Source organism: Cygnus olor, chromosome 6 (assembly GCF_009769625.2).
Source record: "Cygnus olor isolate bCygOlo1 chromosome 6, bCygOlo1.pri.v2, whole genome shotgun sequence".
In the NCBI taxonomy this organism is placed as follows: domain Eukaryota; kingdom Metazoa; phylum Chordata; class Aves; order Anseriformes; family Anatidae; genus Cygnus; species Cygnus olor.
Window position 1 is genome coordinate 13378939 of NC_049174.1, and position 19201 is coordinate 13398139.

General features: G+C 39.7%; 2 protein-coding genes and 2 non-coding genes across 7 annotated transcripts; 1 reads left to right on the top strand and 3 right to left on the bottom strand.

The window, feature by feature from the left end:
* Positions 1-1162: 1162 nt before the first annotated feature.
* EEF1B2 (eukaryotic translation elongation factor 1 beta 2) lies at positions 1163-4916 on the bottom strand. The gene is made up of 6 exons (XM_040561402.1): positions 4751-4916; positions 4437-4559; positions 3104-3227; positions 2639-2705; positions 1768-1893; positions 1163-1352 (listed from the first exon to the last, which is right to left on the bottom strand). Exons 1-6 carry the CDS (start codon positions 4828-4830, stop codon positions 1198-1200), a joined length of 675 nt encoding a protein of 224 aa, XP_040417336.1. The 5' UTR covers positions 4831-4916; the 3' UTR covers positions 1163-1197.
* LOC121072727 lies at positions 2123-2256 on the bottom strand. Its single transcript, XR_005821385.1, has one exon. It is a non-coding gene; the product is annotated as a small nucleolar RNA SNORA41 (small nucleolar RNA).
* LOC121072726 lies at positions 2783-2860 on the bottom strand. The gene has a single exon (XR_005821384.1). It is a non-coding gene; the product is annotated as a small nucleolar RNA SNORD51 (small nucleolar RNA).
* A 48-nt stretch (positions 4917-4964) lies between the features above and the next one.
* NDUFS1 (NADH:ubiquinone oxidoreductase core subunit S1) lies at positions 4965-19122 on the top strand. 4 transcript variants are annotated; one of them, XM_040561393.1, is made up of 19 exons: positions 4965-5402; positions 5593-5717; positions 5950-6041; positions 7184-7291; positions 8403-8479; positions 8571-8652; positions 8752-8882; positions 9581-9766; positions 10241-10375; positions 10739-10853; positions 11866-12011; positions 12649-12777; positions 13959-14088; positions 14551-14711; positions 16393-16547; positions 17149-17324; positions 18058-18192; positions 18405-18477; positions 18783-19122. In XM_040561393.1, exons 2-19 carry the CDS (start codon positions 5654-5656, stop codon positions 18872-18874), a joined length of 2187 nt encoding a protein of 728 aa, XP_040417327.1. In that variant the 5' UTR covers positions 4965-5402; positions 5593-5653; the 3' UTR covers positions 18875-19122. The 4 variants fall into 4 exon arrangements, with proteins under 4 accessions (XP_040417327.1, XP_040417328.1, XP_040417329.1 ...); XM_040561394.1 differs by having other exon boundaries at positions 5187-5402; positions 5650-5717; XM_040561395.1 differs by lacking the exon at positions 18405-18477 and having other exon boundaries at positions 5215-5402.
* The last annotated feature ends 79 nt before the right edge of the window (positions 19123-19201 follow it).

A 19201-nucleotide genomic window follows, 5' to 3' on the forward strand; every position in this document is an offset into this window, starting at 1 on the left:
ATTAACCACCACTGTGAGCAAAAGCCTCCCCTAGAGTAGACAGATACAGAGCAACTGGAGTTTGTACATGCACGCTAAGCACGCATGAAGGATTCCAGTGTAGGTCAGATGGACAGCTTGCAACACTGTTTTAGCAAAATCAGTCAATAAATCAAACCACGATCCACCTGCAGTTGCTGTGGCATGTAATTTATTGTACCCCCTTAGTCCTCCCTCAAGCACATTGTGGGGTTGGACAGCCAGTGCTTTCAGAAGGCCTTCTGGAAGGGATGCACTGCCCCCTAGTCGCCAGTAAGTTAATAGCACCTTCCACGGATCTCAGCCCTGCTCCTCAGGCTAACAAAGTGCTTGCCTGCGATGTGTAAGGTGCAGATACACCTTGGAATATGAAAACAGGAAGTTACCGCTTTTTTTTTTTTTTAATCAACACCATTATTTGCTGTACTAATTAAGAAGCCCGGAAAATGATGCAAAACTTGAAATAATTGATGTTTTTTTAAAAAACACCAGAGGAAAGAAGTCCCAAGTTCAAACAACAGATGGTAGAAAGTTGCTGTTGCAGTCTCAGTTCAGATAAACAATCTATTTTCAATTTCACATCACCTCCAGTGCATTGAAGTCCTCCCTGTTTCCTTCAACTTATCTCCATTCCTTTAGTGAAAGCTAAATTTTAGCTTTAAAAAAAAAAAAACCCACTATACAACTATTTGGTTATTTACCAACATCTCGAAACAAAATTTATACTCCTGTCTAAAGTGCTAAATAAAAAATTAAGTCTAGATTAATGGTGAACGTAAGCTTCCTATATCCTCTACTCTTGGTCTAGGGTACTATGGTGCTGGAACAATCTTGAAATTCAATTTTACCTTCTATTTTACCTGTCAACCAAGTTTTACATTAACAATCTGGATTACTAAAAGGTAGATTTAGGTATTAGGAAGAAATTCTTTACTATGAAGAGTGGCGAGGCACTGGAACAGTTTGCCCAGAGAAGCTGTGGATGCCCATCCCTGGAAGTGTTCAAGGCTTTGGGCAGCCTGCTCTAGTGCAAGGTGTCCCTGCCCATGGCAGTGGGTTGGAATTTAGATGATCTCTAAGGTCTCTCCCAACCCAAAGCTTTCTATAGTTCTATGATTTTGAATTAACCACAGACACAGCCCAGTTTTTGCAATTACGTTTATTCTAGATATATCAGATTTAAATCTTATTGAAAGCAGCTACATCCATTGATTGTACATAATCTTCAAAAGCTGTTATTCTTTCTTCCAGCATATCTGTTCCAACCTTATCATCTTCAACAACACATTGAATCTGAAGCTTTTTGATACCGTAGCCAACTGGTACAAGCTTGGCTGAAAAAAAAGAAAACATTTAATACTCTTGGATTGGTAGAACTCCTTAAATTGCAAACCAAAGATTTAACTGGCTAATAGCACTGATCCCAAGCTGCTTCAAAAGGTGTAATTAGTATTTGAATCTTAACCTGGCTGCTGCACTACTACACCTTTTTGACTACCCCATTTGTGTTATCACTGAAGTGAGATTCTGCAGAGAAACATCAGTTTGCTATTTGGAGGGTGCTAGTTCAAACACCACACACATGCACAGCTTGTGCTACACGTACTGTAGTATGGCAATTCGTTCACCGTTTTAACCACCTCCATTTTCACAGATTGGCAAACAGTGACCACACTGCTACATATTCATACAGTATCATAACAAACCACATTATCTCCCTCTCCCTGTGTTGAATTTTGTCCTACTTACAAGATCCCCAGACCAAGCCATCTGCTTGAATACTTCGAACACACTCCTCTAGTTTGGCCATGTCTGTCTCATCATCCCAGGGTTTCACATCAAGCAAGATTGATGATTTGGCAACAACAGCTGGCTCTGGGAGAAAAAGAGAAGAGAATCACCATGAACAGCTAGGAAATTTCTAAAAAACTCATGAATATACTTGCAAAACTAGCTTTAAAAGAGTAACTTCCTGTTTCATCAGGCAGGCCTCCTGCACCAACGTACATTTAAGGGGAACTTAAAACATGCATATCCCAATGTTTAAGATGTAGGTGTATACTTTTAAGAAATACTCAAAAGAAAATAAACATTAGTAAGCTAACACTGTTTGTTACATAGGAAGTCCTTCTCAGAGAGTCTGAGAAGGAGCTTAATACTAGGTAACGGTTTATTTTCCACAGAGGGAATACTGCAACTGCTACAGTACTGAACAGTTTCAGACCAGTAACTGTGGAGGACTTGCAACTTACAGCCTTTCCTTTAAAAACCTCAGTAACTATTGACCACCTTTCTTACAGTAAACTGCAGAGACTCCCATGCAGACATTTTATACCAGTTCTACATCTGTTGTAATCAGAGAAAATCCTGGGGTTCTCTTTTTATAGAGAAAGCTCAGTCTCTTAGTAAGACAAACAGAAGTATGATAGGCAGGACAAAAAATATGCTAAGGTTCAGTGATTTGCTATGCGAAATGCGAAGCTCAGACAACTCAAGTACAGCCAATTACTTTTGTCTCACTACAGTCAAGTTTATCTATTACAACTAATGTTTTTAGCCATCCTGTTCAAATGCATAAAAACCCCAACATAAAGAGTTAAAAAGTTCTTCACAGACGTACTTTTGGATTTCTTCGATTCATACTGGGCCAGACGTTCTTCCCTCAGTTTCTTTGCTTCTTCACTTTCCTGATAAAGAGAAATACAAAGTCATAGAAAAGCACCAAAACCCTGGATCTTTAAATCACTACCAGATTGACTGGCATCTACTCAGGAAAAAAAAACAAATCATCACAACTGTCAGCCGAAAGATGGTGATTTTGTTTTATTCATCATGTAACCAGTCAAACATTTCATCCCATCACATTCCCTTCTAACCCAGATTTTGTATCTTTTAAAATTCTGTATTATGCAAAGATAGAAGAATCCTGATCCAGAAGAATTCAAGGATAGAAGGATCCTGAGCAGGATTTGCTATTAAGGTCACAAATTACGGTGACCAAAACTACTAAGGCAAGAATTTGCATATCCAGGAAATTCTTAAAAAAAAAAAAAAAAAAAAAACACACACCACAAGTCACCAGTACCTCTTCATCATCAGATCCAAAAAGATCAATGTCATCATCATCTTTGCTGTCTGTGGCTGCACCTGTTGTGTCCTCAACATCAGCAGGACCATATTTCCCCAAAGCCTTCTTTACTCCTGGCAAACTGAAGGAAAACAGCAGGTGTTAAGAAGCTTCTCACATGTCAGTTCAAGTACTACCAATTTATCAGTGAACCTACAAGCACATTCATAGCAAAAACATGTTAAGAACTAAAAACACATTAATCCTGCTTCTTGAAAACAGAAATTCCCCCTAAACAATTGCCAATACTCCTGAAAACACATTAGTTGAAACTACAGCAAATCCTACAGTCAAAATATTACATGTCTAAGCAGTGATGGATCCTGCACAATTCTACTGCCCTGTGTGAGTGTATGGATAGAGAAACCTTTCGTAATGGAATAATTTATCTGCTATGTATTCTGTGTAGAAAGCTATAAACTTCTTTACCTAAAAATATTTTCATTTAAAAAATCCCATGAATTAAATATAGCTCATAGTGTTGTAGTCTCATTCTAAGCCTGTAGTCTATTGTTACTGTGAACTGTTGTTACAAATGTCATAAAACCAGCTTTAGTTTTCAGTAACTTGCAGTGTTTTCCATAGAATAGACTTTTTCAAGCAACTTTATAATCTCAGTCCCATTTAGAGTTACGAGAGCTTCAAAAATCCACTAGTGATCAAGCTACCCAATTTTACAAGAACTCCCTCAACAACAGGACTGAGGCACATAAAGGAGGCAGTGTAGCAACTGACACTACCTATGCTGTACCTTTTTAGAGAGGCCTGCAGTCTCCATGGATGTCAATACAGCACCTTTCATGAACACTAAAATCACTAAAAAAGAAAAAAGATAACATTTGCTTTTATAGTTTCCCTTCTTCATATGGGCTTCTGCATTGTAAATCTTTGATTTAGTTTTATTTTCTGGGATTAAAAAACGCTTTGTCGTCTACTTCTTGTATGTTTGTCCTGAGACCCAAGGAAAATTACTGGTAAGAAATTTAAGCTTTCAGCAGTTATCTGTGTAATAGGCAGCAACACAACTCGAGCCTTTCCTAAAACTTCAAGTCTCAGAAACTGAAAGTGTCAGCAAGCAAAGGCAGATTCAGTTTCCTGAAATTCGAGGTGACCCGTGTAACATCCTGACAGAAGAGGTCTGCTCTGCTCCTAGAGCTGTTCCTGCTCAAATGCTAGCAAGAAAACCCACGTGGTACTGGCGAAAAGTGCAATTTTGTTTAGCCCCTCAAAAGCAAACGCAACACTTCCTAGGCCTGTTTGTGCATGGATTCGTTTCGTGCTTTAACCATACCTTGCCTTTTGCTTTTCGTATGACTTGATGTGGTTGTACCACCGAAGAGCATGGTACAGTTCTGCGGGAGGCGGGGCACCAATGGCTTCAAAGACGGCTATGTCGGCCTGGGATGGAACATACCTGCGAAAAACAAGCCGCAATTAGCTCCTCTCCTCACGGCACGCCGGAGGACGGCGAACACCAGCCGCTGGCCGCCGGCAAGACGGCGCCGGGGCAGCCCCAGCAGGCCGGGACCCGCAGGCCCAGCGCCCCCCCGCGGCTCGAGGCCTCCCCAGTCCCTGCCAGGCCCCCGGCAGCCCGGCCGCCCTCACCCCTCGATGTAGCTCTTATCGGCCAGGAAATCGTTGAGGACCCGGAGGCCGGCAGCGGACTTGAGGTCCCCGAAGCCCATGGCGGCAGCGGCGCTCCCCACGGCCGCTCCCTGTGCCCCGCCGCCGCGCAAAGAGGACCAGCGCCCCCTGCGCCCGCGTTATATAGCGGCGGTATCCCTCCGCCGCGTCGAACGCGCGCGTATCGTTCCGCACGGCGGCACAGAAAAGAGTCCCTGGCGGGGTTTGCGCCGCCGTGGCGCGGGGCGCGCAGGGGCTGAACCTCAGAGCGGAGGGGGGATCGCAGCAAGGAGCTTAAAGCTACGGGCGGGCCCGGGGCGCTTTGCGGCCTTAAACAAGAAATTCGCCCTTCCACGTCCTGTCCCCCTCCCCCCCCCGCCTCCCGGGCGACAGCGGAAGGGGGCGAGCACGGCCGAAGGCGGCGCGCGCATGCGTGACGGCGGCCGAGAGGGCTCGGCGGGGGCGGCGGAAATAGCCGAAGCCGCCGGCTCCGGAGATCGCCGAGCGTGCGCGCCGCAGGGCGGCGGTCCCGGAGATTGCCGAGGCGTTGGCGGAAAGAGCCGAGGGGGCGGCGGAAAGAGCCGAAGCGGCCGCCATAGCGGCTGCGGGGGAAGGGCCGGCGGCCTCCGAGCAGGTAACGGCCGGGGCCCGGCGGGGGCAGCGGCGCCGCCTCACGGGGGGGAACGGGAACGGGGCCGGCCCGGCCCGGCCCTGCCTCCCCTCCCCTCACCTGACGGGCAGCCGGGGGCTGCGGGCGGGAGCCGCGGCGGGGGCGGCCCCAAGGTGACCCCGGGCTCGGCGGCCCTTCTGCTCTGGTTGTTTAGAGCCCGTCGGGCAGCGACTGAAGGGACAGAGACCGAGGTGCCTTCATCTCTTCCCAGCGCCATGTTCCGGCTGCCCGCCGTCCGCAGGGCCCTGGCCGGGGCTGCCCAGTCCTCCAGAGTATGTGGTAAGTGTCTGCGTGCGGGTGCGCGGTGGTAAAACACACGTATGTTCAGTGGGCTTACTGGAGGGCATGTATGGGTATTTCGTCTGCAGAACTGGGTTTTTATATAGTGCATTTTACACTTGGAATTACATCAGTGATGCATAACTGTAAGATGAGGAGCACGGGGTCTGTCAGTTTGTCTCTAGCGGCATTTGACAGACGTTTATTTATTTGCCTTTTCCATGTTTTTCAGGACGTACAACTGCCACGGCAGCCAGCAACCAAATAGAGGTGTTTGTGGACGGTCAGCCTGTGTTGGTGAATCCGGGCACCACAGTACTTCAGGTGTGGGCAATGGCATGCCTAAATTTTTCTTGGACTCCCCCATCTCACTTCTTTGTGGTGTCTCAGATTCTCAGTAGCAAAGATCCTCTTTGTATTGTTTCTTGAAATTGTGTAGGGGTGTTTTCACTGGCTGTGGTGACATTTCATGTGGGTAGAGATCCTTCAGGAGGAGTTCAGAATTTGATAAAGAAGCGTCTGTCATAGCTGCTTGAAAGAAGATCCATACAGCTTGAATCCAAACTGCAAAGCTTAAGCAATATAATAGCAGACTTAGATAATTGCATCTTTGGTTACAAGTTACTAATTCAGTTGGGTTTTAGGATGCCCCCAGCTGGAGTCTAGTGTAATGTTTTCTTAAATTATGTTTTTTGTTAGCTTTTTGTTTGTGCTTACACATGGTAATTTTTTTGGTAGAAATCATCAGAAAAATTAGATCTTTTTAGTTTTTTTAACCTGAGTGCGCTTTGATGCTGATCTTGAAGTGGTAGCCCGTACCAGTGGTGTTTCACCAGGCAGGTGAAGCTAGTGCTGTAGCATCAATCCCATTAGACAGGGTGCTTCTACACAAGAAAGGCCTTCCTCTGTTCTCTGGATATCTCTTCTGTCTGTCCTCCTGTCCCCTCTTCAGACACGGCATGGAGGAATGTTTCTTTGGGCTTGGGGTTCTACTAAGGTTGAAGATTGACCTTTGTGCAGAGTGTCTGTGTTGTTGAATTATCTGAAGTCATTATGCCCATTGTTTCTTTTATATTTTTCAAAACTTTCTCTTTTATGTGCTTTTGTTCAAATACTGCATGCTTTCTTTAAAAATTATTTTTACTTTTGGTGTCCTATTTACTAAAAATAATTCTCGCTGTTCTTTGAGGAAAGGAAAGAATGAAGAAAGGTCAATTCGCATTTCCTCAATTACGCATTTTTGAAAAAATATAGTTAATAACCTTACATATTTCTGCTTGACTACAGTTTTTAGAATTTGTTCCTACAAAAGTTAAAAGTTTAGTCAACTTAAGTTGAAAGGTTGAATGCACTATATTCCTGAGCACTAAAACTGGTATTCCTTGAAAAATTCCATCATGTTTTATGAGGTGGAACTGAAAGATCGAACTCAAATTGAATTTTCCGTTGTTTCTTACTCTTTGTAGGCCTGTGAAAAGGCTGGAATACAGATACCTCGGTTTTGTTACCATGATCGTCTCTCTGTTGCTGGAAATTGCAGGATGTGTCTTGTGGAAATAGAGAAAGCTCCAAAGGTATTGTATGTGTTTCATAGGAATTACAGTTTTCTGCTGTGCTTAGGGCCTGCTTTTATCATATAAATAATTTTCTGCGCTATTAGCACACAAATTGCTGTAATTCAACTGCTGCAAGCAGGTCTTTCCCTTCTGCATTTAAGTTCATCTCTGTGTTTTATATGTATTAAGGTGAAGTATGACGCTGGACTGTAGCAATTGTCTACTTTTAGACCTATGGATCAAAGTCACTCAGTTTCTTATGGCTTATCCTGCTACTGGAGATGAGCATTTGATAGCTGTGTATTTTTAGTCGGATATGTTTTTATGTTCTGTAGTTAAGGCTTCAATTGTAGATTTTCAGTTGATGTTACACAAGTAGTAAATTTCAGATAATGTTTGAATTCAGCTGTGAGATTAGCGTTTGCAGCTTTATTCTAGCTAAGTGGAGGTTGCAGCTACTTATTACTCAGTATTTTAATGCAATTTGTATCACTGAAGTCTGCTGTAAAATAGAATTAACTTTATGATTGTATACTGTCTTCAGCAGTATTGTTCTAAGAAATCTATTTGGATAGTTAAGGCATTCTTTTAGAGATAGTATTGGATTACACCTTTAAATACACGCTTACCATACGTAAGGCTTTCTAGCTCACCTCAACTTGAATTCAATAGTGTGAGCTTTGCATTTCTGGAAATGTTGGATCATCACTAAAGATTGAAGTCATGATAGTCCATGTCATGAAGTGAGAGAAAAGTAGGAGGGATTCATTTTCTGAGCATGAGTTTTTATTAATCTTGCAGTAATCTTGGGAAAAAACTTGCACTAAGACTCTTGAGAAATGCTGTGTACAAATAAATACCCAGTAAACAAATGATGCATGCTGCAAACTTCACTACTAAGGGTTTTCAAAATCATCAACTTACATCAACTATTTACTACGTATGATTTCTAGTGACTGTGAATTGGTTTGCTTCTCTTTTATTTTCCTTGCAGATACCTTTTTATTTCTGCAACGTGTTAAACTAATAACAGATGCCTATGTAAGAGTTTTGGGGGGGAGGCAGGGATTTCTGCCCATACCGGGAAGAAATATGTTGTGCTCACTCTTGCTTTTTATGATGATTGCAGCCAGTAGCTGCTTGTGCCATGCCAGTTATGAAGGGCTGGAACATACTAACAAATTCTGAGAAGTCCAGGAAAGCCAGGTACCTTTCTTTTAGCCTCCTGTAGCTGATTATTTGTACTATCTGCTAAAGGGTATAAAACTAACATTAACTGTATTCCTGAACTCAACAGGGAGGGTGTAATGGAGTTCCTGCTGGCAAATCACCCATTGGACTGTCCTATCTGTGATCAGGGTGGAGAATGTGACTTACAGGTAAAACATCCAATTAAATTGTGTAGACATGCATTTATATTCTTGCCTTAGGTGCTGTCCAGCAGCCTGGATACATTTGTTTTCTGTTGTCTGTTCTAGGATCAATCGATGATGTTTGGCAGTGATAGGAGTAGATTTAGAGAGGGTAAACGTGCTGTTGAGGACAAGAACATTGGTCCATTAGTCAAAACGATCATGACTCGGTGTATACAGTGCACTCGATGTATCAGGTAATGTCCTTTATTTTTCACTGGAGAAGGATACTGAGCAAGGATATATGTATTAATTTATTACTTGTGAAAGTAACATGAGGGGTAGTCAAACTTAATTTATTTTCTGATTGTGCTTAAGAATTTTATTCTGCTAGGGACTGATGACTTGTTTCCCAGAGCTACCAGACAGCTGTCATACAGGAAGTAGAGAGAGATGGCCAAAACATGAAAACAAAGTCAGGATTCTGTGAGGCAGAACTGGTGATGTCCTCAGCCGTAGCTGCAAGATTTGTTTATTCTTGACAGCCTCTGGTAGCTGTATTTATGCTGTTCTGTAGTCCTGAGATTCAGTACCAGCTAACTTTAGCCTGATGGAAAATAATACAGTGTACCCACCTAGTGCTAGAAAGTTTTTAGTTATGGCTGGTCTTGGACTTAAACTGTGAAATTGAATGACTACTGAACCACAGTTTTTTTTCTTTTTTTTTAATTTAACTACACCTGTTTTTTGTAGCCTCATCTAAATGAAATTAAGCAGATGTATAGTCCTGCATGTGATGGCACTGACTAATATATCTAAATAGTTGTTTTCTTCTTTCGGGCATATGGACTAAGATTATGCTAATCTTTTATCTTCAGAAAATAAGAGTTGAAAAATGTGCCACATTGCTGTTGTACATTCCAGATTTGTTTTTCATTCCTTCTGTGTCTACCAGATTTGCTAGTGAGGTTGCAGGGGTAGATGACTTGGGAACAACCGGAAGAGGAAATGATATGCAAGTTGGTACCTATGTTGAAAAAATGTTCATGTCTGAGTTATCAGGAAATATTATTGACATCTGCCCAGTTGGTGCTCTGACCTCCAAGCCATATGCCTTTACTGCACGCCCATGGGAGACAAGGTGTGTATCTCAACTCACGCTGAAGATGCAGCTTTCTCTGTTTTTCTTACATACTTTTATTTAAGAATGCGTCCATCCCTCCATCCCTGATACCAAGAGCTTTCTCAGATTTTTATTCTCTGCCTTTTTGTTGTAGACTTTTTAGTAGATTGAATCTAACACAAATTCTGTTATTGACTCAAAAATCATTCTGAAAAGGAAAGATGTTATAATTTGTGAAGTATAGTCTGTAAAATATAGTGCTAATCTTGTAGGTTATGCTGATTGCTTTTTAGAAAAAATGTGTATAAAGTAAAATTCAAATTCATTAACTTGGTAGTTGTTGACGATATTAAATTAAATATCTGTGAAACTAAACTCTTAACTGTATCTAAAGATAAACCTATACCACTTTTTTTTCTAAATGTTTGTTGAGCAGTCTGCTGCTGCTGGCATATAGAAAACTGCAAATGGTTTACTTATTCTCCTAAACAGGAAGGTAGAGTCAATTGATGTTCTTGATGCACTTGGAAGCAACATTGTAGTAAGCACAAGGACTGGAGAAGTGATGCGAATTTTGCCAAGGCTGCATGAAGATATCAATGAGGAATGGATATCTGACAAAACAAGGTGTGTGGGAGGTGTGTGGGAGATGCACAGAATCATAAACGTGGACAGTAGTGCTGATTTCTGAGTTCCATTATTACTATTGTGAAGGTACAATGAAGTGTAATTGGTAAAACATAGCTTTAATATGATAATTGAAGCTATTGGCTTTTGTAATATTTTCATTTTTGTAGCCTCTTTTTTTCCCAATAATTATTTGTCAGATTTTTTGCATGTTTTTGAGAAAATTGAATTTTTGGAGGAAATATTTCTCGTGCTTTTTCTAATTGTTGCAAGCTCTTTAAAAAAGCACAATCCTACAAAATATTTAGTATACACAGTTATCCTTGTCTTTGCTCTTTACTAATATTAGTGGTGTTCACTCAGGTTTGCTTATGATGGTCTGAAGCGTCAGAGGCTTACTCAGCCAATGATCAAAAACGAGAAAGGACTATTTGTTTATGCCTCATGGGAGGATGTGTTAACTCGTGTTGCTGGTGTGGTAAGAATAATTTTCAATATATGTATTGCAAAATTCATTTCTAAAGCTGGGCATATTAAAATGATTAATAGGAAAACAGCCATATAGGAAAGGGCTTTTTTCTTTAAGGTTAGTAGGGAGAATTTGGCTTCTATTTTGTTTCCAGTTAAAAGTCTTATCTTTTGAATATGGTTTATTATTTTGTGGATTAGACCATCTGAAGAACTTTGTCTTATTATTTCAAGAACATGCAGGCAGTGCATAATTTAAGGCATTGGGAGAGAAATTACTTTTATTTAAATAAGAAGCTAAACTACTTCAGAAATCCAGGAGAAAGTGACTTTCTTGAATTACTCTTGATCTATTAGAATCTTTAAATTTATTGAAATTGTGCTATCAACTCTTTCGCCATCAAAGCCATTAATTCTGTATTACTTATCTTAATTGTGCTTGCCTCATTGCTTTCTCTCAGCAGTGATTGATTCTGGTGCTCAAATGAAGTGCTGCATGACTGCTCTGGATTTTGATTAAAAATTTTATGTGGGATAAAGTAGAATTGAATAACTGTAATTGAACTTTCCTCAAGGATATTTTTCCCAGTGGTACAGTAGCAGGGTTTGTTATGAAAGCTATTGCTTCTCAGACAATATCTTTGAGTTGAGTTTACTACCTGAGCTTGTCGTTTGGAAGTTTGTTTTCTGTCTATTCTGTGGCTTCATTAAAATAAAAGCATTAACCAGTCTTCCTAACCTCGCCACACCAAATAAAAATCAGCCACATCTGAGCAATAATTCAACTAACGGAGATCTGCATAGAATAAGGAGCTGTTGTTTGCTTTAGCTGTGAGTTCTGAAGGAGCTGGAATTGCTGCCTTGCGGAAGTCAGATACTGCTGATTACTTGGTGTTACTCCAGGCTAGCAAATTGCACTGCTGGCTTTGGCTCATCCTAAGGTAACAAACATTTACCCAAATCCAAAGGGAATTTATTTCAGTGGTTTCCTTTGTTCACATTTATACCTTTTGCCTTTCTAGCTACAGGCTGTTGAAGGTAAGGATGTAGCAGCAATTGTAGGAGGACTGGTGGATGCAGAAGCACTAATAGCTCTAAAAGACTTGCTGAATAGAGTAAATTGCGATACGCTCTGCACTGAAGAGATCTTCCCTACTGATGGAGCTGGGTAAGAATGCCGGGAAAGTTCGTCTGTAATTACTGCATTAATGAACTGACTCACAGACTGGAAAGTTTATGGTAAGATGTTGAAAGGGCCAAGGATAGTAACTTCTGATGTATTAGCAAGTTTTGTATGAGTTTGCAATGTTCATTTATAGAGTATTTATTGATTGTGAATGGAGGCAAAAGTCTCCACTACAGCAAGATTTGTTTGCTTTATATATAGAGAGGCTGCTCCAGTTCAACAGTAGGCTACTGCAGGCTAGTTTTATACTCTTATAAGAAGTTTGATAATTCAGTCATTTTAGTTCTAGTTAGTTTTGTGGAAACCATAGGACAATAGCAGTCTTGTAAGCTGTGTAATAACAGATGGGAGTTTGTGAAGGCTTATTAATAACTGTAAACGTAGAAAATATCTATGTTGTAATTCTTTTAATGTTTTGTTGTCTCATATTCAGGAAAGAGAGAAGCTTTTGATTGTATTTGGATTAGTAATTCAAATCAAAAAATATTTTCTTTCTCTTCTTGACATGAAAAAATATTTTGTGATCTAGAATCTTTATTTCTCATTTAGTTCTTCTTTCCTTCCCTGTACTGCATTTTCATTGCCTTGCTTCTTTCATTCTTTTATCACTTTGCTACAGCACAGATTTACGCTCTAACTACCTGCTTAATACCAAGATTGCTGGAGTGGAGGAGGCAGATGTCCTGCTCCTGGTTGGCACCAATCCACGCTTTGAGGCACCGCTTTTTAATGCTAGAATTCGAAAGAGGTATGTATCCCTTAGTGGTGAATGAGCATGCAAATGCGTCTGGATTTGGCACAATGCTTGGTTGGAGCCGTAGGCAGTACATTGAGAGCATTCATCCAGGTGGACTCAGAGAATTTTGTTCACCCTTTTAGTAAAGGGGGATGGTGACGTGTAGACAAAGCACAGCTCTTCTCCCCGTAGTGTGTAAGCTGTATTTTGTTCATTCTCACTGACATTTTACACAGGTCCATACACTTATTTATTCCTTTGTTAGGTAATGCAGACACTTCAGACTTTCCATCTCACAGACATTTGTTAAAGCATATTTTTAAAGAACAGTTTTCAGTATCAGTTTGCTGTCTTTTTGTATTGTTGTTATAACACATCAGACTTGCTGATTTAGAAGCAGTAATTCAAGTTTAATGTTTTCTCTGATAAGTAATGTGGCCGCTTTCCAAACTTTTGAACACTGCTAATTCATCTTTAACAAGATACGTCAGCAGGAGGTAACTGAGTTTAGAAAAAATGCTGTCCTACCAAATGTTCAGGGATTTTCCAAAATACATAATTTTAAACAATGACAACCTTAAAATGTTGAGGGGAAAAGAAAGATGCAATTAGATTTATGAAAGACTTGTGTCTTTTATGAAACTACTATGAGAAGCAGCAATAAACGAGAAATTTATAACCAGCTAGATTTTTCTGTGTATCAGAGAAATAAGTGGATTTCTAAAACTGTGAGCATTGTCAAACTCAAAATGCTTTCCTTGTACAAATCAATTTAAATTCTAAGGTAATCAGGACTTAAACAAGAGAATAAACTTAATATTAACTGTAGGTGTTTGTTCTGTTTGTTTGTGTTTGCCTAACACTGTAAAAGATGGCTTAAAGGTGTAGCATCTCATTTTGTGCATCCTTTTTCCACTGAACTGGCAAAAGTTTGAGGGAGAAGGGGACTGAGTCATATACTTCTATAAGGTGTACTGCAGCACTGGTCCCAGAATGTACACAGAGAAATAGCTCTAAAAACCATGAGCTTGCCTAACAGTCAAAATAATGCTAAGCTATGTGTTACAAAAACAGTAAATGACATTTAAACTGCTTTGAAAGAATTTGTCCTATTTGGGGAAATTACATTAGCAGGCTTGGTTGACTAAATCTGTATTCCTTTTGATGTTATAAAATGTTTGCTGTGTTTTCAGCTGGCTTCACAATGACTTGCACGTGGCCCTTGTTGGCTCTCCTGTGAATTTGACCTACACATACGATCATCTAGGAGAGTCTCCGCAGATACTACAGGACATTGCTTCTGGAAAACATGCGTTCTGCAAGGTATGCACAACTTAAGAATGTGACTGTTAGAGTTCGGGTAAATTTAATAATAACCTAAATTCCTTACAGAGACAGATTTGATCAGAAGTACCATATTGTATATGGGGCTATTTGCTTTTAAACAAATGCAGAGATGAGGTAATGATTGGTGAGCACCAAGTGTGTGTGAACTGTTTAATATATTCAAGTTTATAAAACTTTCCAGTGCAGGAAACTCCTGAAATGTTTCTTGATGTGGAACAGGCTGCTTCACTCACTGCTGTTTCCACTTAGGTGTCTGGTTATAAAGAGTATAGTTCAGTACTGACAAAGTAGCTTACTGTTACAGTCATTTCTCTTGGGTTTATTTCTACATGAAACAATGACAATTGCAGACTTCTGTAGAAATTAAGGGATTTATTACATTATCTGCACCAAGAGTTGTCTTCAGAGCCTTGGAATTCACGTCTTGATTCTTAACAGGTACTCGACCAGGCCAAAAAGCCAGTGGTGGTGGTAGGTAGTGCAGCATTGCAGCGCAGCGATGGAGCAGCTATCCATGCTGCAGTTTCCACCATTGCACAAAATGCCAGGACTAAAAGCAGTGTTGGTTCCGATTGGAAAGTCATGAACATCCTTCACAGGTTTGCTTTTAAAGCTTTTTTGGGAGCCATTTTCATTCACTTAATGCTGGACCTACACAAGTTACCATAACAGATGTGCATATATTTTTCTGTATGTATACATGAGTGCCTTATCAGGTTAGAACCTGCAGGGAATATAATTAGCAGAAACTTATTAGTAAAAATGGGTTTCTTGACCTGGCAAACTTTTCAGGGTCTTAATGAGATTATATTAGATTCTTATTCTATTATTTTTAAATGCAGAATTAAATGCTTAAATTTAGAGGTTCAGAATACAAGAGAGCTTAATATCATACCACAGTGCCCAGTAACAGAAAGCGACACCAGCATCACTTGCTAAGTAATTGATTTTTTTATCTAGAGGAAGAAAAACAAAATGGCAATTGTATTTAAGTAATATGTTTTTTTTATAATATTCCTTTTATTGTGCAGCATCTTAACTGAGTGGTTGGTGTGCTTTAAAGCTTTTCAAGGGCTATTACTCCTTTTGATAGACAAGCTTATCTCGTGACAATCCTTCCCCACTCTTTCTAAAACTCAAGTTGACAACTTCTGTAAAGGAAAAATGATTGCAGCAAATACAGTTGCTCTCAGATTTGGAGACACAACAAAGTCCTGCCAAAAGCTGCTTTGTTGATGTAAAACTAGTATAGCTAGAGGAAGGTTTGGTCCTCTGAAGAAAACTTGAATGTAAAACCCTACTGTTGAAACTGGAACATTTAATATCAAGGTGTTGGTTTGTTAAAGAACACCCACGCTACCTTTTTCACATGTGGCTTGCCAGTCTTCCATAATATCAAGACTTTTATGCTCTTGGTGTGCTATCTCTCTGCTTTAAGTGTAAAAAGGAATTTAACGTAATAGAACCTGTATTATTGATTGTATCAGAAAAACATAATGAGCAAAGGACTAAAAAGGTGTAAAAGTCACATTTGGTTGTTTTTAGGAGCCAAACTCAAAACTGATTGAGGGACACTAATAGGTAAAAAAAAAAATAAATCCTTATTCTGTATGAAAGGATAAACATTTTTTTTTCAATTTACTTATTACAACATTAACATTGGAAGATCTGTACTGGTATTTTTTTCTTTTACATATAATCACAAACTTGGTACCTGATTATGTAGGATTATGCAAAGCTGTTTCTTTGGAAAAGAAAGAGACTGCTGGAAAACAAGAATGATGATTTAATTCTTTTAAAATGTTTTGTGTGTGTGAATAAATGAATAGCAATGAAATGGTGGACTTAAGATGCTTCAGAGTGGCTGATGGACTAGTAATTAGTCTTTCATCTACCACGTGAGTGCCCTAAATTAAAATCCTGCTGAGCTCAGTTCATGGCCGAAATGTGAACCTCAGTGTTCTAAATGACAAGTGAGCTGTCTGCCTCTAGGACCTCACCCGTAATGCTTACCTTTATTTTGCTATCCCGTCATAAATGGGTGAGATTCCCCAAAGAAGACAGCATCAGTTTGTCAAAAAGCAAAACGAACCTAATATTCTATCAAATATTTTTTTTCAAAATTCTCAGCTGCCTTTATGCTTCATTTTTGTCTTATTACTGTTAGAGACATCTTATGTCACTCCAAAAAAAAATTTGGTCAAAAAAAGTTAGGCCTGTTCTGATGGGAGAGGGAGAATTCTGAAATAACCTGCAGTTACAATATGTTTGTTCCTACAGGGTTGCAAGCCAGGTAGCTGCTTTGGATCTGGGTTTCAAACCAGGAGTGGAAGCAATTAGGAAGAATCCTCCTAAAGTATTGTACCTCTTGGGAGCAGATTCGGGTTGTATAACACGGCAGGATTTGCCGAAGGATTGCTTTATCATCTATCAAGGTAATTAGTAGATGTAACTTTAGAAATGTTACCATCTAAAAGCTGGAGAGAACGCCTTTACAGTGTCACACGCTTACAATCATATCTGACCCTTTGATAAATTATGGCCTTTATTTTCTGCCATGAAATGAAACTTCCAACTAACAACTGAGATACTGGCTATCTGTTTTCTTAGGTAAAAATAAGAAAATGTTGATGACTAATATGAGAATATAGACCAATTTGGCCTTCTGGAGCATAACTTCAAACCTGGCAGACAAAAGTGCGTTGGTTCCCAGCTGTCCTATCTTACCAAAACATGGTCTTACGTTAATTCACTAAATATCCTTGTTCCAGAAGTTCCCCCAATGCTGAATGACTACAGAGGCTGAACCACCATTTAACCACTGCTTGCAGGCTGTTCATTTTCCCCAGTTGGCATGTAAAAAACTCAGAGCAATCAGCCTAATAGGCTTTATGTCGCAGTTTAAGTGAACCTCAAACTTTTTTTTTTTTCTGGGAACATAGAAATTCTGTATTGCCTTAGTAAAGCATTCCTCTTTAGTTTGACTTACTTATGTCTTACATGGCTGTTTACTGTTTCCTTTGTCCATCTATTTAGGACATCATGGGGATGTGGGAGCTCCCATGGCTGATGTTATCCTCCCAGGAGCAGCATATACAGAGAAGGCAGCCACATATGTGAACACTGAAGGCAGGGCCCAGCAGACAAGAGTAGCAGTAACACCACCTGGGATGGCAAGGGAAGACTGGAGAATTATTAGAGCTGTCTCTGAGGTACCATTTCTGCTATAAATTGCTTCTAATAAAAGCATAGTGAATGGTTAAGTTCCGTTCATATTGGAAAGTGTTTCCAAAACGAGGTACATTTTCAGGGAAATGCACGCTTGTAGTCTTAAGTAGTAGTGTTTTGTATCGAATCCTGTCGTAATTCTGTGAGTTAAATGATACTGTTTACCTTTTGGAGCTAGCACTAATGTTGTAGCTGCTGCTTGCTATTAGAATGCATAATGGCTGAAGCTTTGTCTGCAAATTCTGCTGGTCTTCACAAAGCGCTTTAGAGCAAACTGGTGGGAGGATAGTTTCTTGCTTTTTAGAAAGAAAATGCTTAGGACGGGATCTGGTATCAGATAAGATCAAATACATGCTTACAAGTCACTGGAAACATGATGCATTGATAATTGCATCAATTTATCACATCTGGTAGTAAGCAAGGGAAAGTACAAATGAGATTATCTATATGGAAGGAGAAAAGTACTTTTTTTTTTCCCTTTGTATAACAGACAAGCCTAACTTTTTTTTTTTTTAAGAGGGTAGTTTTAACCATTGGCATCAAAAGCCCAACAGAATATTGCAACTTTGCTTTATTTTGTACATTATAATTGCTTATGTTTTCAGAAGTGTAGATTTTTCCTGATTTTCACTTTAGGTGTGTTAATGGATTGGTAACTGAAAATACTATGTATTAAACACCTAGACTTGACAGCATTTCTTTCTGTGAATCTCTTAGATGGCTGGTATGACCTTGCCTTATGAGAACCTTGATCAAATACGGAAGCGTTTAGAAGAAGTATCTCCTAATCTGGTCCGATACGATGATGTGGAAGAGGCTAACTACTTCAAGCAGGCAAATGAATTATCAAAGGTAACCAAAAGCAAAGCATTTAAGCTTGATCTATGTAGCCTGATGCTTTTCAAAGAAATGGGCCTTCTTCATACATATAGTATTGTAAACATACCTTGGTCTGCACTGAATAGTGAATGCAGACTTCACTAAACAGATACTTTTGTACCAAGTTCCTATCATACAGCTGGCTGACGTTTTTCTTTTTCTTTTTTTAAACTTTCCTGCCACAGTTAGTGAAGCAGCAGCTTCTTGCTGATCCTCTTGTTCCACCACAGCTCACAATAAAAGATTTCTATATGACAGGTATGTATAGTAAGGCCTTTCCAATCCAAAATCAGCAATACATTTTACTTTGCTCTACAGTGTGATTTTTGAGGCATTTTAAGCTTTCCACTAAGATATGTAGGATTTGTCTTTTTCTTCAAACATGATTTTCTGATAAAATTATATGGAATTTCCATAAACCATAAGGCTGTACTTTCAGCTAAGTGTTTCTCTATATTGTATGTGTATGCAGTCCTGTACTAAATCTCTTATATTCTGTGTGTATCGGTATATGCTGAAAATTAACAGTTTACACAAAAGTGTTTTATTTTTTTCCTTTCCAGATTCAATCAGTAGAGCATCCCAGACTATGGCCAAGTGTGTGAAAGCTGTTGTTGAAGGTGCTCATGCAGTGGAAGAGCCAGCCAGCTGCTAGTTAGTTACTATTAAACTGCTACCAACTTCATCCAAGTATTTACTGCAGTTAACAACTGTGACTGATACTTTTTTTTCCCCCAAAAATCTATTTGTTAGGCAGTGGTATTTCTCTTTTCATATTTTCATCAGTTCAAGTAGTCCCATTAATATAGGACTGTTGTTGTGGCTGGAGACAACATGCAGCATTCAACATACTGTACCTAGAGGCAGAATACATCATGATTGTATACAAATAAATTATAATATTAAACAGTTTGTTACCTATGTAATTCATATAGCTCATGCTTCTTGCAGGAGAAGAACTCAGTAAGCAACTGAGAATCAG

Excerpts from the sequence above, each read along its gene's own strand:
- EEF1B2 (XM_040561402.1), bottom strand. The coding sequence starts at position 4,830 with ATGGGCTTCGGGGACCTCAAGTCCGCTGCCGGCCTCCGGGTCCTCAAC. Across the intron at positions 1,894-2,638 it reads TGAATCGAAGAAATCCAAAA|AGCCAGCTGTTGTTGCCAAA; the intron begins GTACGTCTGTGA and ends TTTTTCTCCCAG. Across the intron at positions 1,353-1,767 it reads TGGCTTGGTCTGGGGATCTT|CCAAGCTTGTACCAGTTGGC; the intron begins GTAAGTAGGACA and ends CTTTTTTTTCAG.
- NDUFS1 (XM_040561393.1), top strand. The coding sequence starts at position 5,654 with ATGTTCCGGCTGCCCGCCGTCCGCAGGGCCCTGGCCGGGGCTGCCCAG. Across the intron at positions 8,653-8,751 it reads GTGGAGAATGTGACTTACAG|GATCAATCGATGATGTTTGG; the intron begins GTAAAACATCCA and ends TGTCTGTTCTAG. Across the intron at positions 14,089-14,550 it reads GAAAACATGCGTTCTGCAAG|GTACTCGACCAGGCCAAAAA; the intron begins GTATGCACAACT and ends GATTCTTAACAG.